This window comes from Varroa jacobsoni, unplaced genomic scaffold (assembly GCF_002532875.2).
Source record: "Varroa jacobsoni isolate VJ856 unplaced genomic scaffold, vjacob_1.0 scaffold_1009, whole genome shotgun sequence".
Taxonomy (NCBI): Eukaryota; Metazoa; Arthropoda; class Arachnida; order Mesostigmata; family Varroidae; genus Varroa; species Varroa jacobsoni.
In genome coordinates, this window is record NW_019213911.1 from 1 (window position 1) to 21,460 (window position 21,460).

Here is a 21,460-nt window from a genome sequence, read left to right on the forward strand (position 1 = left end):
GACGTTGTTTAAATGATCCAAGTCTTTTTTTTTCTAATATAGGCATACGGCAAGCTGGACCCCAGTAGGAAGAATTGACATGTGCTCGCCGATCACATTATAATACACTTGTGTACGTAGAAGGACAACCTGTACGAAGGGCAGCACTTATTTCAAAGTACTTGTAATTCATCTTTAGAAAAGAGTAACTTATTGCGACATGTCCTACAATTAGATAAATTGCTATTTTATAACGTTGGAAAAATATTCCAGCTTTCGTAAAATAGCAGATGTAGTCATTTTTGCTATTTGGCAAAAGCGTCATTGACACGAACAATTAGCTCGACGTAGACGCTAGCAAAATTAAATCATTCAATGACGAGTGAGGTACGAAATGAAAACGAGTTTTATTGAACTAAATAGAAAAGACTTAATATTAGCTTGCATAAGTTCTAATTATCAATTTCATCCAAATTCTAATCATAAGTAATTGTCGGCATGTTCGATGTTCTTTCACCCCAGGCTGGCTACTTTATTGGTAGTTGATTTAAACGCTAGCTAACGACCCAGTTTTGTTTCTACTTTCTGTTCCAACGCAAATCTGCTCATACAACAACAATGAGATCTGCATGGGTCGGCGTATTAGCATATAGCTAGCCATAAACGTAATACATGAACAGACGATTCCGGCAGTTTTTTTTAGCGATTCGGCCACCTAACATTGATTGATTGATTGATTGATTGATAGATGGATGGATGGATGGATGGATGCATCTATATTATAGCGACGGACAATGAGATACAAACAATCCATTTTGCTTGAGCAATATCCAAAAAAGAAACAGGTCGAAGTTCTTTTGCTTGAGCATGCGACCCGATTTCACCTCATGTGACCGCTCGTATGTACATATGTGCATAGATTTCCTTTATTGTATCAAATCATAACTACCTAGCTCAACATAGATGCATGTGTTATTTGAAAATAAATGCATGATCTAACCATTTCAAACACCACAGGATCGACTAACGTCGGATGGTGACTGGCAGCGGCTATGTGAAGGATATGCGAGCCACGTTTATGAGCTAACAGGCTAAATCTCGTTGGAAACTATTATATCTAGTTATCGCTAGTACAACTAATGGAGTATATGCTAGTTTGCGACAATAATGAGCGATGACACTTTTACGGAATACGTTAAAACGGGTGGCAATATCAACCGCCAGGTTGGGCGTATTCCTTGCTGTTTCCACCCGAAAAAGCATCGATACATGAATGTGCCTTCGATAAGCCCCCCAAGAACTTTAAATTGAGCTAAAGTTGTAAGAGTATACAAAGTGACAACAGCCAATAAACACGATACAGGGATAGTTTCTGACGAAGTTTTGAAAAAAACGCCCTTACGCTCATTAGAAAAAAAATCGAATCACAAAGTAAAAGAAGTAATACGCTTATAAAAAAGGAGAATTGGGAGACGTTTTATATACGATATAACAAAGACTCAAGATTTGTTCCGTTTTGCTAATGGGACACAGAGAGCGCCTTTGTTTACATTTGGCATTTGTAACGTTAATTTTAGACCATTGAAAACCAAGCTTAACGCAATGGTCTTATCAATTTTCACCTACTGTATAATATGTCCGTTTGTATAATTAGGAGCAGTTCAAGATGGTGTCCTAAACTAGATGTTGTATCTAATATTGTGTTCTAAAGTTAATAGGGTAAACTGTGTGTTTATATATTCAGAACAGCCAGTCCCACTGCACTGGGCTAAAGAGTTACATAAGCACTGTTTTCATATATAGGCTTCTCGTTTCTAAATAAAGAGGTTTTTATATGATACAGTGGGTTAAATCGTCTATTATACTAGCCATGTTTAGATAATGCCCACTTTTCCGTGTCACTTCGGCGAACTGTAATCAAATATTTTTCACCGAACTTTATAGTAACTACTTAAACTTAGATAGGTTCACTTATATACATTATACATAATATATATATATATACTATAAGAATCGTCCGTCACTTTATTATTGCGAAGTAACCCAGTTTAACGTTTTTCTCACTACTGACTTATGACATTAGTTCTTTCAAGGGGTCAAAAGAATTCCGCTCATTGAAGTAAATATTATGCGCATGTTCAGAAAGGTATATAGTCAACTTTTTGTTCTGTTGCTCGTTTACAATTGATCGTTTATTTGCTAGGACGCAAAGTTTCGTTATTAAGTAGCGCGAAACAGTTTGACCCCGAACGGTTAATTAAATCAAGGCTGCACTGATTTGACAAATTACAAGTTTGACATATGCAGGCACTTTTTCAAGACTCATGAAGCCATACACGACTTGACCGTTCGACCGAATATACTGTAATCCGCTTTGCTAAAATTTTTCTCCCGCTATAAAATGGACTCATCGTGTTGAAATCTGCGAGCTTTGTCAGGGTTTAAGTGCCGGATCTTTGTTGCAATTGTGGGAGTCAAAGACAAAATCTGAGTGAAGGCAATCTTCGTGGTTCTTCCTGTTGACAGCCTATACCTAAAAGCAAGTGATCTTTGCACAAAGCTGACTGCGAAGACTCTCCTCGGCCAGAAGCTCATCATCATCAACTTTATAGGGTTTCAGTCTTGCAAATGATTTCCCTGCGCCAATAGATCGTGCCAATTTAACACCATCATCGTTGAGTTGTTCACTGGTGCTCCTGGGATACACGTAGAGGGTGGTCCTAGCCCTATTCGGGATCGATTTGCGGCGGAACGAATCACTCCAGGCGGGTTTGCCATAGCGTAGCACATTTCAACCAAAAAGTGAAAAATACAATCAAATGGAATCAGTGTTATCACGGTTTTACAAGCTGACTGAGCGCAAAGTTTTGTTATTGCTTGGCTTAGTTTTTACGAATTTCGCTAATTGCTACGTGTTTGACAACGGCTTAATCTGATCATAGATAAGCTCCTCAGAAACTTTAACAAGGTCGTTTGTAAATTAGATATCACAGAGGAGTTAATATACGTAGACTTCTAGTTAACTTAGACAAAAGCCACGTAGGAATTCCAGCTACGTAGAAAGGAAAAGTAGCAAAGGGCAGAGTAGTACGCATTCATTAGGATTCTTTTAGTATAAGTGTAAACCTCGTACTGGCGTAAATCAACGCTTTTTCAATGCTCCGATCACGAGAACGTTCGGTACGGACAAAGGTCGTCCGAATCTCCTACTAACATTTCAAAAACGTGCTGATTTTCTGAAAATGCCATTATTCCTGTTAACAAATAATATCAAACTCAAAAAGAACCAGACAAAAGCTACCGTTTTCCTATGCGCATTTGGTAATTAATTGCAATTGAAATCGGTCAGTACACCTTTATGGTCATGCTAGGCTCGGGGCGGTGCTGCTTCTGATGCAAGACTAATTTTACGGGATGTTAGTAATCAGTTGTACTGTTTTGAAGGCAAACTTAAACCAACATCCCTTCCTGATTTGCCATGGTCTAGTCTCATAATCGCATGTTTGAGATGAGGTACTCCTTACAGCCGACACTGCGGGCATGTGTACGGTTTTTTTTTTTTGTAAAAATAACAAGCTGATTTTTTTCAAATGGACTAGTGTGTTGTTTTTAATTCGATTTTTCATCATTATTACTCTGTCTATATCGAATGTCTCCGAATCTGAACCGCGATGTATTACGACCTCATTTAAGAAAAACCTACAGCATCTGTTCAATATGCTGATGAAATTGATGAAGGGCAGACTTGCATTGTGGACTATCGTCTCATTGTGAAGCATTAGATGCGATATTTTTTCTATCGGCTATTGGCTATCTGAACTTACTAACTTTTTTCGAGTTGTTCTCCAGTAGACTTTTGAGATGACGTGGTAACAACGTGCCATAGAAACTACCCATGCGACGGCGATGTGCTTACGGTTACTATAGCAACGCACTTGAAGAGTTGCTCATTAGCCATACAGATCATCTAGATCGCTTTTTATGTGACTAGTGTAAAAAGCAACGAAGTCGGCACAAGTGGAAGCTTTGGAAGCTAACACAGTTTGTCGGCGAAAGCCACTCAAGGATGTCAATATTTTATAACCATTTTTCTAACACTAATGACTACTTGCACATTTTATTTAGCAAAAAAATCACGTGGTTTTGAAACATCACGGATGGCGTTTTTACATCTCTAGTATCATCCATTTTTAGGTTCGTATTTTATAGATGAACTAAAAAAATAACCTTCGAATCTTGGTAGCTTCTGCATTAAGTCACTGAATTTAAAGCCACCTAATTAAGGCGAGTTCTTCTTGAAATATTTTTGTTGAAAAAGTTAAATTTTTATTTGAAAAATATGCCGCAACTATGTTGAAGACAAAGAAACTTCTGCATTCGAATGTTGCGGGAGTCTTCAACTGATATTCTACATAAGAACTGAAAGCAGGCGTCGCGAACATCGTATTTTATGTAGCTCGCCATGCTGCCTGGAGTTATTTAGCGAGTCAAAGATTTTAGTAACTTTTACACTACCTACCATTAGCAGACAAAGTTTGTCTGCTACTGACATTAAGCCCTTTACGGCTATTTACGATCATAAACTGATAGAGTGCTATAACAGAACACTTAGTTTGTAGATATCATGTAATGCTGAAAACGAATGCTCAGCGATTAAGTTTTTCTTCTTGGAAAATAGAATGCTGGTAAAATTTCTTGAAGATTGGTAAAAACACAAAGCAATGAAGCCTTCAGCGACACAACTGTTTGTTACTGGTGCAATTACTTTACGAATGTTGATTTGGAGGTTGAGGACTACGGTGAAGATAGCTATACTTCAGGACTTCAAACACAAGAACGCGGTCTTATAATCACGGAAACTTGTGTTTCCTATCTGCTCAATATGGAATTTTTCAAAGCACGTATAATTAAATTGCCATGAAAAATTTTTTACGTGGACTCAGAACACACGGAAACTCTTATGGATACTCTACACAATTATGCATAATTATGACACGCAGAAACCAGCTTGAAAGACATCATCGCCAGAAATGAAGGACTTCCATGATCATCTTGCAGCTCGCACTTTTATTTAAGGTTTTGAGGTATAAGTACTTCCTTCCTTCCTGGTCTTCAACCTCCCAACATGATTTTTAATCTGCCATTTCACTAATAGCTTCCTTGCCCAGCTTTTTCACCTATCCTCAATAAATCCTACCGGCGTTCTACCCTTACAAAAAAAACGCTGAGCGTTGATTCTCATACCTAAAGAAACCCTTTCTCATAGATGCGTCATCCTTTGATGGTACTTAATCAGCTTATAGACACAAATGGCCAAGGGCCTGGAATAAATCTCGACCAAATATATTACGTTTTTCATGCGTAGTTTTAACTGAGGTATTTCGGCTGTTTAAACAGAATCGGAAAACCTAATACATTACAATTGAAATAAGGACCACAACAATATTTGGAAAAAATCCTAAACTTTCCTCTGTAAATCAAAGACACGGCCAAGTACCCTGTTACGCGGTTAATACATAGCAAGTCCACACACAGCTCAAAGTTTTCGTTCCGGACGTAATATTCGACCACTTATAGTCCCAATGAAGTACATCACGAGGCATGCCGCTCGCTGACATCTAAACATAATATACTAAAAATGGTAAAATATGTGCTTTTGCCAATCCCCGCATTGAAGCTGTACACTATAGAAGTTCCTTGTACACACTAATACAAAATGCGTGACCTTGGACTGTTTGAGGAAATGATTTTCGAAAATTCGGGACCTTTCTCAGAGAAGAGGCAGATGACGTAATTAGTTTTGTAGGTCTGCTACGGCGCAGTAGCAATGAAAAGAACGAGAAATGTGAGAAAAAATCCTTACCTTTGTCGAAGCTTATATTGGTTGCGGGAAACATCTATGGCAGTTTTAAATATAAATTGATTTCGTACACTGGATTTTGTCTGCATAGAAGACAAGTCAAGGCCATTACATAAGCGAAAGGCATTGTTAACCTCTGAGACAGTCTACAGTATGTGGCCAACACACTTTCCAACATTTAAATTTACTATATGGAAGTGAAGAAGTTTCACGTAGGTATCTAACACCCATGTCTTAATAATTTATTTGCTTTGTGATAGACTTTATTTCAAATACCTAAAAGGGTAAAACCTTATTCGTAACAAAAGTACTGGTCGCAAACTGCGATGTCATATTGCGTAAAGATGATCATATTAGTAAACTCCATAGGCTTATGGTGACACCGGTTCCAGCAGCGCCCTCGAGTAGCGCTTAATGTAATTATTGTAGAACGTACGTATTTCTAAGCTATACATAAGTATATGTACCAATTTACACCTACTTCAGTTGATATAGGAAAATTCAGAATCCGCTTTTCTGACGAGATGCAATGATATGTACACATTTTCGATCTACATGTACCTAGCAATAAGAACACGACGGCTATATGATCTTTTTCACGTACAAATAATTTAATTTACGGAAATTTACGATCGTCCTGAGTGAGGACCATCGGGCATAGTATACAGGGTCAAGTGCGTTCATGCAAGGTAGCCTGTGATTATGTAGATATATTTGAGGATATTTTTATTTCATATGCATAAATTAATGCATTTAGCACCAGAATATCTATAGTGCCTCTAATTTTCTTTTAGCTGAATATTTTATGATTTTCGTATATGTTCATTGTAGTCTTTGTTTCAAAATAATTGTACGTACGCAGGCTCAATTATTTGGCACATGCTAATATTATTTTTCCATGCTGAAATTTCCGTAAAACGTCTATCAAGGATAGGCATATTTCGTCGTGCTTTTTTTTTTTGTGGTATTTCTAGATATCGTACTCTGGATTTTTGAGATGTTTGGTTACTTGAGGTGTCCGTATTATTAATTTTTCTATTGTATGCAAGTCCTGAACTGAATCTCTAGATCTACATTGTATATTAGCTCGAGTCTCAAAGGTAATTTTCTCAAATGAGGAAACATTCGAGCTTGGATGGACAGCTGCTCACTTTTGACAGTACAAGTGAGCGCAGCGGGCTATTAAGAAACGAGTATGAAGGGAAAAGAACCCTGGCGTAGATAAAACTAGATAAGTCAAAGGTATCTAAAGCAAAGTAACACCGCCAAACATCATCTGCTCCAGCAAAAAGTCGTAGACCTCAGGCACTGCGCGATATACGAAAAGGCTTCACAGACGCTGAATATAAATATGAGAAAGGCTTAGTAGAGAAAAAGAATCACTGCTGAAGAAATGACTTTTCTGTATTTCGATTATTTAGAGTACGACTTTGATAGATAGAACACTTCAGCTTTCAATAGGACCAAGTAGATGTGGTGTTTTCCATTGATGCTTTCTTCCTGAAGTCCTAAAGGTAATAGCATGATAGATAAATGAGATAGCGAGATGTGTCGAGTATGCAACACGTCCACAATGGAACGTGGCCCATGCAATTACTTTTTTGTCATGCAACAGAGCGCCTTATGCTTAAACGACAATCCGTATATTTATTCACCGATTTGAGGCAGGCTGTCAAATAGGGTAGATCAATTCCAACTTATTATAACTGCAAGCCAACCACAAAAATTGAATGCAAGCAATGATGCGCGAAGTTCTAATCTTAGAGTTATGATCAACACGACGTCGTTGCTATTACTGAATACCATCAAAATTTACAACAGCGGCTCTGCTATGTGCGAGCTGTGTAAATTTAAAGAAAACTTGGTTCGTCTTCACCATATACTTCATCTATTGCTTACTCTTCAATCGTATGGAAGATACCAGATCTTCCATACCGTGTGTTCTGACGACTCTCTAGCGATGCGACACTCATCATGTATCGTAAAAAATGCGAACCATCCCGTCACCAGGGTGGGAGCGCATTACCAGATACACTTAGTTTTATCCATAGTGATTTTTGTTGATGACTGAAGTGCCATAGCTGAGTTGTTTACCTGGATTTGGCCTTTCCGTAGCCGCTGCAACGTGAGCAGCGCAATGGTGTATGGGAGATCGGCTGGTACGAGGTGGTGTGATAAGTAGGCCCGTACGAATACTTCGGCTGGTAGACTGGACGAATCGCGATGGGTGCAAAACGGGTTACTGGTAAAGCGGATTTGACAACCGGAGCTGCGACAATCTTCTCTGGCACATAGGCGGTACGGAGACGTGAGGCTGGGGGTGGAACGGTTGGCACGCTGACGGTGCCGTAGTCTTCGGGAAGATCCTGGTCAGGAGCGTAGGCGGGAACGCGCTTTGGCGTTAGGATGACTTTTTCTGTGGGCGTTTCGAATGCCTGTGATGGGTCCTCAATAAACTTTTGGGGCCGACGACGAGGTCCAGTGTAAGCGGGAATGTCAGTGACTACGACAGGCCTAGGCGCTACCGCAGACTCCACACGTACGACAGAAGGAGGCGGTTGATGAGCGACGCGGTGAACATGTTCAAACACTGGTTTTGGTGGCAATGGCGGTACATGCACCTGCTTGTGCGTAACAATGGGCGGAATATAGGCGATCGTGCGCTTCGGTACAACCGGAATAACTAACAGAGGAAAATTCAACGAATAAGAATCCGTAGTGTTAGCTTGTACCGTTTCACTAGAAAATAGTGATATAAATGCATGTACGCCTTAGTTTACTCAACAAACCTGGCTCAGGGGCACGTTGAATAACTGTCTCGTGAAAGATCGGCCTATGCACTACAACCGGAGGAGGTGGCGGGGGCGGAATAACGACCGGAACCGGAGCAGGCTGAACAACAGTCGGAACCACAAGTGGCGTTTGAAGTTTGACAACGGGACGTACAGAGTGCGCGTGCACCGCGGGAATCGCGGGATCGATCGGAGCTTCCGGGATGACGTGAGTATGATGATGCACGTGGCCTAGTTTCTATCACACGAAACGAGACAAAAAAGCTGATGATGAACCACGAAGCCGACGATAACAACAACAACAACAAACGCCAAACGATGACCATGTTGTGGGTTATACTAAAAACGCATACTAAAAAATATAGTTCTTATTTAACAAAAAGGGTGAGAACGCAAAACGTGACGCTGTCGTTAAAGCGCAAATATGTTAACTATGCTCATCTTGATTGCTAACCTTGCTTACACTTACTGCATATTTAACAAACTAAATATTTTCTATAGCATTAAGAACATTTTTTTTACATACGATTATGTCATAGCTAGCCACTATTCTATGTGAACAAATTTGCCTGCTACGAAAATACCTTCTGCTTGAGGACATGTCCGGTCTGCTGTAGCGCGGGCTGTGCGTCCTGGATGATCTTCGTTACGCCATCGCGAACATAGATAGCGTCATGGTCGCCTGTAAAATGTGTCTTTGTGCCAGGCTCATTCGTCTTGACTATAGCACGAAAACCGTTCTTGCCAGCCGTGTACTCGACCTGGCGGACCTTTCCATCTATATCAGTGATGGTGTATCCACCCCGACGATTGTTTTCTGCATCAACAGTTTCCCACCTTTTGAGGTTGGTATCCCAATCGGTAATGTCGTAATTGTATTGATAATTACCATGGCCCTAAAACAACAGTTACCCCGTTAGTTAACAGCAGTTAGTTAAAGAAAATTAACGAAGCTTTTTGACACGAATCAATATTTTGCCGTTTCAAAACGACCAGCTAGCTATACAACGACTACAGAGGACCATTTGCAGTAAATGCTCATTACAACCTGTGGCGCCATATTTCTTCCTTATAGCTTATTTTATTTATGGCGGGTTTTATTAATGATGAATACGTTGTGGATCCCCACATTATTGGCCTGTTTACCTATCTCGTACCGGCTCAGTGTGACGTCACTTACCTTCTACTAGTGTGCATAGATGACAAGCAGGCATCTTCACGGTTTGTATTTGCACGCTAGAGTCTGAATTTCCCATCATTATTGTTACAAATGGCTATTGGTATATTGGCTATTTGCCCTCAACCACGAAAGTGCACAATAGCACGTAACGTATAATAGACCGTTTGTTGCTAATGGACCTCTCTACGAACACAATCACGCTCTTGCTCTGCCCTCTTGAGTACATATTTTCAAATGAAGCGGCACTAGCAAGCAAACATATTTCCCCATTCGAAGAAAACCGTTATTATTATTATTATTATTATTATAAAACTATTATACGTCTTTTGCATTTGATTATTTTAAAAATCGCATTTCGATAGTTCAGCATAGCTTATGGACGACGTCGCAATACCCCAGTTGCAAATTACACTCTGAACGGTTGAAGGGCTGCCGAGATAGCTGTATGATTATATCGTTCATATGACTCACTAACGTGCATCAATGCCCGATGGTGCACGCAGGACAATAGAAGGTTGAATGGCTGCAAATAACGTTATAACGCCGAAGTAACTATGGCGCCAGCAATATCTCCAGTACTGGCTGCGGCATAACGCGTACAAAAGCAATGCGAAACTGTAATGGTACTAATGGGGCAAAATAAAAAGTGGTGCCAATTTGTGTAGGGACTGGCGCCCAATGACCCGAGGATGGCAGTCTGATAAAATGGCCAATGACTGATTGATCCTATGCAGAGCGCACTAATTGTCTGAGGAAAAGTCAAGCTTTAAATAATGGTAATAAAAATACGTAACAAACTAAGTTATTAATAAATAATAAAATTAAGGAGTTCAACATGTATTTATGTGTAGCATGCCGTCTTTCAGCAGAAACTGCCATATTTGTTTCCGCTTGTGCTCAGTAAACATTAGATGTTGACCGAGGCGACAACCCCTTCGATTCCACCGCGCAGCTAATGAAATCAGGCATGTTAAAACTGTATAATTTGTAAATTGTTTTGCATGTAAAATTTAAGAAGCTGCATACTGGTATGTATAGACAAACGGCACATAAGCGGACTTGTATTTACGTTACTGTGTACGAATCCTATTACATGAATGAATCGGTTCTGTTACTAGTCATCCTAAGTCTGGCAACTTACATCTTCTTGCCGATTGATGCTTGAGAATCCATCGTTAGAACGAGCCAATCCAGGCCCGATCAGCGTAAGCACCAAGACAGCTACCGAGCCGAACTCCTGAAAATCAAGAGGGAATAATTGCCACTAGTCTCATTAGGCATAACTTCGTTACATCCGCAAAAGTACCTATTTCTGCTCGAGGTTTACTATTCATTATTGAGCTGTTGAACTATCATATCCATTTAACCGGATGCGCACTCAATAGGGAACTAGACAACCCTATTAAAAATCATAGATTAAGGTTTTCAGTGTTAAAGAGTTTATGAAAATAGACGTAGCTTTTGTGTGTATTTATCATGTGTCTTCTGGCGATTAAGCCAGAAACTTTGAGCTGGCCTAGTGCCGCTTGCGGTAGAACTTTCAAGGATGAAATGCCATTTCGCGTCACCTGAAAGTTGCAAGCCGCGCAGGCGATCGATTAGCAGGAAAAATACGGTGCCTTTTAACTCACATAAATCGAATAAAAATACAAACGAAGCGAACGAAGATCCCACATATTTGCGTTCATACAAGGTCTATAGCGCTATGACGAGCTAACGACCCATCGCACGGATGATCTGAATAAAATGATCGATTTGAATTCACTATAAGTACCATGTATGGTACATTCGTTACCCAAATATTTCCACTGATTACGCTTCTGGAGTTCGGAGTTTACAAACCGGCGTTTTATCCCTTGCGGCAGACAGCCAACTATCGAGCGGATAGTTGAGTTTAGCAATGACTTCTCGTAAATGGCAAAGAGAATCAACAATTTCATTTTTACCTATGCTTATTAATCAGCACTTAATAGTATGATAGCTAAAAATCAATTATGTATATAGGCTAGGCCTACGGCCTACTGCTACCTTTGCCTAGAGCAAAAATACTGATTTAACCCTCTCTCCTGCGTTTGATGTCGCTCATACCTAGTCCTCCCTTATTCTCAACCAACCGCATGGCCAGTCAGCGGATAGTATATCAAGTCAATGCGCTAGCATAGCGGATCCAGTTTGCATAATATGTTCACGGCATACGATACTGTTCACACTGTATGCTGCATTCTATAAATTCTTGTAGATATTCACAGGTAGCTTTTTGTTTGTCTCCCGTATTCCCACATTGGCCTCGTCTGTTGTCTAGCCAACAATCGCGTACCGGTAGCTATATTAGTACAACTGTGCTACCCACACCCCAGTCGTATCAAGCCTTATGGAACCTAACATTGCGGCCACCATAGCAGGCGTTAAACAATAGACATAACGGCGGTAATATCAACTTTGTCGTTCGGCAACCTCGCGCGCTGAAACAACACCAGGTGGCGTTCGCTCACTCCCAAAAAAGTGGACTGGGGATATGCATAGACGCGCGCTGAAAGAACACCAGATGGCGTTCGCTCACTCCCAAAAAAAGTGGACTGGGGATATGCATAAACGCGCGCGACTGCCACTGTCGAGAGCTTCGTAGACCCGCGTAGCTAAATATCGATAATACTGCAGTATAACTATACATATATTTACTCATTAATATATATAGTTTCATGGTAGTGCATGACTGAATCGCAAATGCGCGTCGACTACATTTACTAGAGAAAAGGAAGATTGCATTGTAGATGTAGCGCTTAAGTGACTACGTACCCACGCTACGCTGCAGGTTTAGATTACCGGCCAATTACTACCGGGTGTCGTTGCTGCAGTCGGTCACGTTCAGAGACACAGTGACGTCGCAGCAGTATGTACAGTCTCGCTTATCGTACCTTTTACGCCTATGTACAGTTGTTTACATGCACAAGCTGCTAGATCAGCTGTATTAATCTGCACAATGTCACTAGTGACAACGGTGGTAGATAGTAAAGGAACCAGCGTAAGTAATGATGATGACCTGTTCTCCTCCTACTGTATGAAGGATTCGGGAAGTCTAGATGGACGAACGGACCCAATGTCAATCCGTCTGCAAAAGAGCAACCGATTATGAAAATGCACGGCAAGTAAACTGAAGATAAATCGACGCCACGCTGAAGCTTTTATTCTAACTAACTGACGATCATAGCTGTGTATAAGACAATACTATACAGCCGTGCATTACAATGTCGCCTGTTGTTGCATCCGCCACTGTATCAGCGGAGGCTAGCTATAATTCAGCTCAAGACAGAGCGTACATATAAGCGTTTATGTATCGGTGGTTTATAGTTAAAATCCTGTCCGCTAGAGAAATAGGACTTATCATCGGGCATTACTTTATATTCAAGTAACTGCCACTTGAAAGTGCTGCGCGTTAGCGTCCAATGGAGGGAAGCATCCGAACAGAAACCTAATACTTGTGGATTCAATGGAGTTCCGGGGATTCATGGACGAAATTCGGCTTGACACCGTACTCCATTGCTGTTGGAATTCTATATATATATATATATATATAGTGGAGACGGCGCTGTCAACAGTTCGATATGCACCCCTTATGCGGCGTTCACAGTTAAACATGTAAAGAAAGATCGTCGTCCGTACACTTATAGCAACTATTTGTTCATTTTCAGAAGAGTGAGATTTGGACTGTCACATGGAAATCGATATTTTCGGTCCCCTTTTAGGGATTTATTATTTCAATATAGAGGAATAGACTTTACATGTAGTTGAGCGACAAGTTTGCCCGAACGTTCGAAGGCGAAATGTAAAAAATCATCATGAGAATCTCCAAAGAAGAGGAAACCAGCAGACTGGGCTCTGAGGAAACCTGAAACAAGTTAGCGCTCGTTCAATATGACCTGTAACTTTGTACGTACACCGGTGAGTGTCCTCTTTTTCAAATCAGTTTATCATCGCTAAACGTGAATAACTTATTTGTCTTGCAGGTAAAATTTTCAACGCATCTGGAAGAATGCGCACTTCTTTGATAGAAAGTCAATGGATATTGCTGTTGAATTACTACGATATAACGTATGCAGGAATGGTTCGAGTAAACATCTTTTTGGAGAATGCCTTAGAAATCAATAGATTAATGATTTCATCCAGCAACTTCGTAAAATATTAAAAAAAGATCTCTTTTAGCTAAAAAAATATATATATATTATTGTTATAATTGTCAAGTGTTAATTATTTGACGTAAGAGTTCTAATGAAACTCGGACATGGGCCTATTTTAACATGCCTTGGTCCATGCGTTCCCTAGCAATCTTTTTGTAAGCAACTAAGTTAATTGTCCCCTCCTGCGATATAGAGGGACCCCGAAGCATTTGGCGGCTCTTACGAATCGTATGAAAACTAAGACAGATTATAGATCTTTGTATCGAAATCAACCCCCATCTCAGAGGGGGGTGGTGGGGGGGGGGTGAAGACCAGCGGGCAGACGCTGATATGATCGAAAATTCTTCTACGAGACTACCGCGATTGCTAACGGACGTGTTGGAAAAAAGCGTAGGTGGCAATCGCACTTTTCAAGCAAAACTCTGCCCCAGAAGAGGGCGATCTATAAAAACTGCAAGGGTAAGGTTGTCATCACCGGTTCCAGTCCACTCACGAGATATGTCTTTCGAGTGGGCCGATTGAATTAGTATGACACAATACACGTAGGATCAATGTGAATCGACTAACAGACGAAATGCGTTCAGATTTGGCCACTTGAAATATACAAGAAGTGACCAGGTAGAGCGGAATATAAATGAATACTTTGGTTAGCTTTGCCCACTTAGCTGCGTACGCTGGTACATACGATAAGAAAATACATAAGCAGGAGCAAACTTCTTTAGATAATAGATTTGTTTATAGTTAATACTTTTTTTTCTCTTGTGATTTGTTTACAGTCTACCCAGAACAACACTTAATTGTCCGTGGGCCAGGCCAAACGCTAAATCTCGATATTTAGACGGTTTCGCTTTACCAGCGCTTTACACGCTGAAAATGTTGTAAGCCGAAGTACCGAATCTAAATTGACGTGCGGGAGATAATATTCAAACATAATCTTGCTGCTATACATGGTTTGTAAGCTCACCCAAATGAGTACTTCAACCAAATTTGGTGCAGTGCGCTAAAACTATCGTACTTGCTCGGTGACGACAGCGGTCTAATCTAGAAAATATGATCTTCGCTTAGTATATTACCTTTTTTCCAAACACATTGATAGAATGCTTATGAAAAGTGCTAATCTTAGAGGAGCATATGTACGCCTTTTCTTGATTCCAAGTTCTCTGTGTCAGGTGAGACATGCTAAAAACAGTCAATGTTCCTACTCTATAGTTAAATCAAACTCTAACTAAAAAAGATAACGGCATCGCCCAATTACAGGGTTCGCATTGTATATATTACCGTCCGTCGGTATCTCCATTAACGGTTATGTCTCAAGGGAGAACCATTTCGACAATTGTACCTTAGATGCCATTACCCAGTCCATGGATGCTATCCATCTCTGCTGATTTTTTTTATCCATATTTTTGTGATTCATCATCCACTTACTCCAAGTGCCGATAGTCCTTTTCTTACCTATATGTAACAATATTCTCAATCTTACTTTTATATCTTCCCGACAGTTGTGGAACCTTAAAGAGGCATGGGTCCAAGTTACTCCGAACGGCCGATCGGTTCTATCGCTGTGAGCTTCTGCTCATCGACAGCTCTGTCAATGATTCGCACGGCCTACGGATCAATATGGCGGATAGACAGTACCGGGCCGCACAAAAACGGTATGAGCAGATCATGCGATGATGCTCCATCGTATGCGTTAGCATGTCCCGAATGAAATCGATCCTGTTCAGGAGATGAGGGAAATGATGTGACTGGGATCGATGACAGATCGATCGATAGTTGGTAAACCGCAGTAATAACCGAATGGTGATTTGGGCAAGTTCCGCTTAATCAAAGCATCCGATTTACTCGAATAAATGCACATTGTGCTTAGACATCAGCCCGGTCAGCGATTGCTTACTTACGGGTTAATTGTCTTAGTAACGGACACTTCATCTGGGCCATATGACACGTATCCAGTAGTAAAACAAGAGTTTGTTAAGGGTAGCCACTTTTCACGGATAGCAAGTGTTCTGCAGTACGGCTATTTTGGGCCTGACCGTTCGTTCTGCATTGATTGATTGATTGATTGAGCAGATCTTTCAAAAAGAGAACGCAAGGCATCGGGTTGGAGCTGAACTTATTTGACACCAAGTAGTATTTCTGTAAAAAGCTCTACGTAAGTGCTTGTATAAATGCAGTGTCGGCAACGATACCTTATTACCTCAAGCACTTCAGATGTTTCGCAGGGTCAGGAGAACCTAATTGTGGTTCGTTCTGCTTCTAGTATTGGTACGCCCGTTATCTTATGTGTTAGTTGTACGTTATGTCACGTTAGTTGACTGGACTACCTTCAACGGACATACTGACAAAGAAAAAAAAATTATTTTTCCATTTTTGCAGGTTTTTCTTATTGAGTAACTTGACGTACACGGAAACTGAGTCATATAACATAGGAAAAAGTAGCCAACTATCTACATAATAAATATATCGTTATTTTTCTGTGTGTTACAGTATATGGTTTCGTTTGACCCATGAATATGGCAAAGGACGCTGACTGCACAATTAAGGTACGTACCTGATCATTTCTACTTGCCTACATATCACCGCTGCTGGTTAAAGCAAACGGAATAGGCCTGCCCTTAAAACCTGACAAGTGTTTACTAGCTCCGTCACCGGCACCTCCCGGACCGATATACGGCAACATCTGAATTGTCAACAAATTTTGCGTAACAACCCCTCTAATATAGCCTTTAACTTACGCATACGTCAACTGTTACTTTAGCAGCGAAACATAATTCTATAACAAAAATCTGTGCGTTAAAGATGCTGTCACCGACATCGAGCCCGAATCATTGACAGGGGTAATTCGAGCGATTTACTATGAAAGGGCCCACGGTAGTGCAGTTTACGCTGTCTATCGTGCGAATCCTGTTTTGTTTTCATTAAAAGAAATCTTGTTGTTAGAGCAATTGCAGCGGGGTCCGCCATGCGTCAGTCGAGCCACGAGAAGCGTCTCCAGAGCTGAGCACAAAGGTACTCCCACGTCAGTGGCGCTCGTTCTGTCGTTTTATCACAGCGGCAACGACAACCGTGATAAGATCGGTACGGCCCATGTAATTCTGTCGTCAAGGTCGACATAACGAGAATAGATGAAAATGGATTTGTAGCGGATAGCTAGCGAACTGACAGCTTCTTGGAGAAACAACAGGTTGACACTTATCAGATTCGCCGAATGCCAGCGTTCTAGATTGCCAATTCGAGAGCAACACGCAATTCAGAGCTCGTGTCCGATCTACAAAATCGCTTGCTCTTATCTATATTTGGTAGAAAGAAATGAAGAGTTCCGCTCAGTTGGGACGGTGTTTTTCGGCAAACGTTTTGGCGGAGATTTGGCAAGAATGTGCGCTTTAGCATCACCGTCTTTTGATACTGAAAGTTAAGTGTCGGCACAAATTCGGTCTTTGGAGCAGGTAATAATGAGGGACAATCGAGCAGGTTAAGTAGAGGCAGAGTCCTCGAGTAAGTTTATCTAACTTACGACAGGTGTGGTCTAGTCGCAATTGTACCTGGTCAAGTGTTTAAAGGAATAATTTCCTCATTATTGCTTAGCAGTCAGGCACAGTAACAAAATTCCACAAAATCTCTCTTTAACTACTACTCTATACCCGGTATACATAGAACAAAGGTTTATCCCAAACACTACGATCTATAGCTTCAATAAACATCGATAACTAACGTAACTATGCCCACTTGGTGCTAGTAAATAATCTGTTGCGCGAAGAGACAAACGAGGCGCGTGAAGTACGGGATCCTTGCAGCCAATAATTTCACTTTGACAGCCACAGGAGCACCAATAGCAACGGCAAAATTACTACTTAATTAAGGAAGTTAACGCTCCTTCATGCATTTTATTAATCACACACAAACAAATAAACAAACACATCACTTGGTAAGGCCTGCACCACAGGCGTATATAGGCCGTATGGCTGTTAATGACAATTCGACTCAATCAATCACTGCTGCATTCTGCTTGATCGTATACCATCGACGTTAACAATGATAATGATCATTTCTAGGCAGACTTTCGCTCTTAGTTGCTATCGGGCCGGCTCAGCGAGTGCGTCCATTTAACGCAGACGCCAATATGTCAGCGTTGGTAAGGCGCACCCAGGCACTTTAGCCTGCGTGTCCCGTTGAACGATTATGAGCAGCGTGCACGAAACAGCTAACACAGTCGTAAATGTTCTGCCAATTAGATAGAGTCTTGTAATGGGCACTGGATGCCGAGCACGTACACACATCATGCAAGTTCACAGTTTCAAAGCTGTTTTGATTGACCAATGCCACAATGTTCCGATGAGTGTTTACTTTAATCTATTTATTAGTCGTCGAAAAAAGGAGACACAATCATTTTCGTTCGGCTAATCACAACTACCGGCTTCGGGAACGCCTGGCCAAATTGCAACGTTGCCCTAACAGAATATTGTAGGGAAAATATAGACGACTAGTATAAACTAGTAAATAACAAGAAAAATCTACAAAGAACAAGGGAGTGGCCAGAACAACAAGCAGTTTCTTGGTATTTTGTTATATATCATTTATATTCTCTATATATTGTGCAATGCGTTGGGCGTAGACATCATATTATACCGGGCATGAGGTAGTTAATATGATTCATAGGTAATCGTTTCTAATTAACGTCAACAGAAACGACGAAGACACGCAGGAATACGTTTCGAAGCCGCACCTCATGCGTATTCACACAATAAATCTACACATTCACTCTTTGTTCAATATGGTGCTTGGGTAATTCTGTACGCTCGATCCCCGGTCCGTGGGATTCAACTACAGCTGGAAAAATCGTTCTTCCGCTGATAAAGCGTACTATAACGCCGCTTTCATTCGGCTGTAGCGGGTATATAGTAAAAGTAGAGTTGATTCTGTACCACGAACGTCACACGGCACACGAAATTTGACATACTCGTTACCATCGTACAAGATGTCCAGCATGGATGCAATTGCAAGGGTCATTACGATTAAAGTTGTAAAAACAAACAATCCGACTAACATGTGTGTAGAAAATGTCGACATTTATAAGGCCTTACTTAACTTCCAGGAGTTCTGTTTTACTGTATTTACAAACTTAACGAGACGAAGTTGAACAAAACTGATTCATTAACGTGCAAGTTCAGTGAAGCACAGTATAGAGCGGGTGTCGAATAGGGACGATCATTTATGTGCTCAGTGCCTGTGATTCACTCAGCTGTTTACAGGGTAGAAACAATCACGAACGAGTGAAAGAGTGTTGTATTCATCTTTTTTTTTTCTTTAGATATTCCTAAAGACGTACGTCTCTAGTGCTTCTACTGCTAATTAGTGTGTATGCCGTACTTGATTTTGGCCATATAGTAAACGTCTTTATTGACAGTAATAAAAGTACTATGGGTCCTATGGAAGTGTCGTTGTCATTAGCGCGACTCTAAACAACGCATATTCAATGTAAATGAAAAAAAAAAAATAAACGCAGTGATTAATGCGTCAGTATTGAATAAAGAGTATTACCGAGCAATCTATAAAACGTGCTTGTGACTATTGCATATATATATATATATATATATCTCACGTAATCTTACCAAAACAGTAGACTGGCCAGGCAGAACTCGACTGCTCCTCGTCTTTCCAAGTTTCATTATAATCAATTGCAAGGTTAATATATTGTGACAGGGGCGTACATCTTTCCTTGGGGTTAACGACTTCCATGTTTCAACGCCCCTTTATTTTGCTACAATAATTATGATAATCCGTTGACGATAAATGGACTAAGCCCGTTTTCCTTGAGCAAATCAACTCAAATAGAAAGAAGATTATGACTTTAATACGAAGAAGACACTTGGGCCTCATCGTGCAAAGTAGCACGTGTCGTCAATATTATTACTTTGACGTTGAAGACAATCATAAAAATAAGTGATTCCCACGAAACATATTATCTTCCCTATAATGGCAACGAATTGAAGCGACGCAAGACGAAATCAAGCTGATTCATCCGGACAGGTAACTTTAATGGCTTACTTGATTGTTGGAATTATCGACTAATTTGAAAGATATACACTGGTAGGAATAATTAGATGATAATTCCATTCCTGTTATAGAAAGACCCACACAGAATGTAACGCTTGTTTGTTTTAGGTCATAAAATATACAAATTTGTCTTTAAGCATTGTCTTTGAGTGATAGTTCACAAATAGTACGTAGTCTATCACTTCATTCTTCGTTTCACTTAATTTTTTTCATTATACCGATCTGGAAATACTAAGCCATAAATATCGTATAATTTTCTGACCCCTTGATTGCCTGCCCTATTTCGTGTTGTATTTGGGGCGAATTGCATCCAAAGGTTTAAGCGAAGGTCCTAGTCTGAGAAACGTGGAAAATTTCAACTAAACCCTCTCATTCGAAAATATTGAATAAGATGGTTTTACTACATCTGCAGCCGGCTTCTTATATTTGGCAAAATCTAACAGTCATCTATGAGTTACGAAATTATGAGACATATGAAAATGTCTCAGATTCACGAACCAGAGGTGACGAACGTGACACCGACATAAACCATTTCAATAATTTGCTAACTCAAGGTCATTGTTTTGGTCAAATTAATTTAATTTGTTAATTAAAAAAAATTGCAAGCCAACCCTACGAAATTTCGTAAAGCGGATCCGTCTAGATGGGGTTGTGATTTGGTTCAAGTAGCATAAAACCTATTGTTTTTTAAACTTTTTTTGCACAAAAATATTTTAGACACTCGCTTTTATCATTAATTTTGTGCGTATATTACATAAATAAATTCCTCTTGCCCTCTCTACATTATTTATGTAACGGGAACGAATACGTGCTAGTGTTAGGATCTGCCTATGCTAGCAACGTGCTGCTACCTGTTGACAAAAACAGGTCTACCTCATAAGTTAGTTAGGTTATAGCCTTCAGTTCCTAACTTAGTAAGCTATCTTTACCTAAAATAATCGTTGAGTACGACACGAGTTATCATAAGTGGACATTAAATTTGTATAGACCTTTGCGTTTCCATTTCACATCTTACCTTCATGATTATTGCTCCTTTATGGACTGGCTTCCTTTCCCCAGTACGCATCACGTAGGATATCCTAGAGTTAAGTGCTCAAGTCTCTCAATACCTGGCTATTAGTACCGCTCTTCTCCAACGCGAAATCCCTCCCAAACGTGATTCAAGCACACACGAATACACTCGTGCCCCGTAGCGACACTGGGGGGTACTTTACGTTTTTCCGCGCACGCCTCCACCGTTTTCCTTCTCTTTCTTTGTCGTCGTTGTTCGTCGTCGTCGTCGTCGTCGTTGCCGTCAGCGACGAAGTGTGCTTCCACACTCTCGGCTGACCTATTTTATACAACTGGTGACTGTTATCACCGTAGCAAAATCTAACTGAAACTGACCAACCTGTATCGGCCGCCGTTTGTCTTTATAGCA

At 40.4% G+C, this 21,460-nt stretch overlaps 1 protein-coding gene and 1 long non-coding RNA gene across 2 annotated transcripts; one reads left to right on the plus strand and one right to left on the minus strand.

The window, feature by feature from the left end:
- Positions 1-6,422: 6,422 nt before the first annotated feature.
- Positions 6,423-21,408, minus strand: LOC111265782 (uncharacterized). The gene is made up of 5 exons (XM_022842701.2): positions 21,056-21,408; positions 10,953-11,048; positions 9,216-9,527; positions 8,629-8,869; positions 6,423-8,522 (listed from the first exon to the last, which is right to left on the minus strand). Exons 1-5 carry the CDS (start codon positions 21,104-21,106, stop codon positions 7,930-7,932), a joined length of 1,293 nt encoding a protein of 430 aa, XP_022698436.1. The 5' UTR covers positions 21,107-21,408; the 3' UTR covers positions 6,423-7,929.
- Positions 12,803-19,460, plus strand: LOC111265787 (uncharacterized). The gene is made up of 3 exons (XR_002683664.1): positions 12,803-13,750; positions 16,474-16,529; positions 16,927-19,460. It is a non-coding gene; the product is annotated as an uncharacterized LOC111265787 (long non-coding RNA).
- Positions 21,409-21,460: the final 52 nt, after the last annotated feature.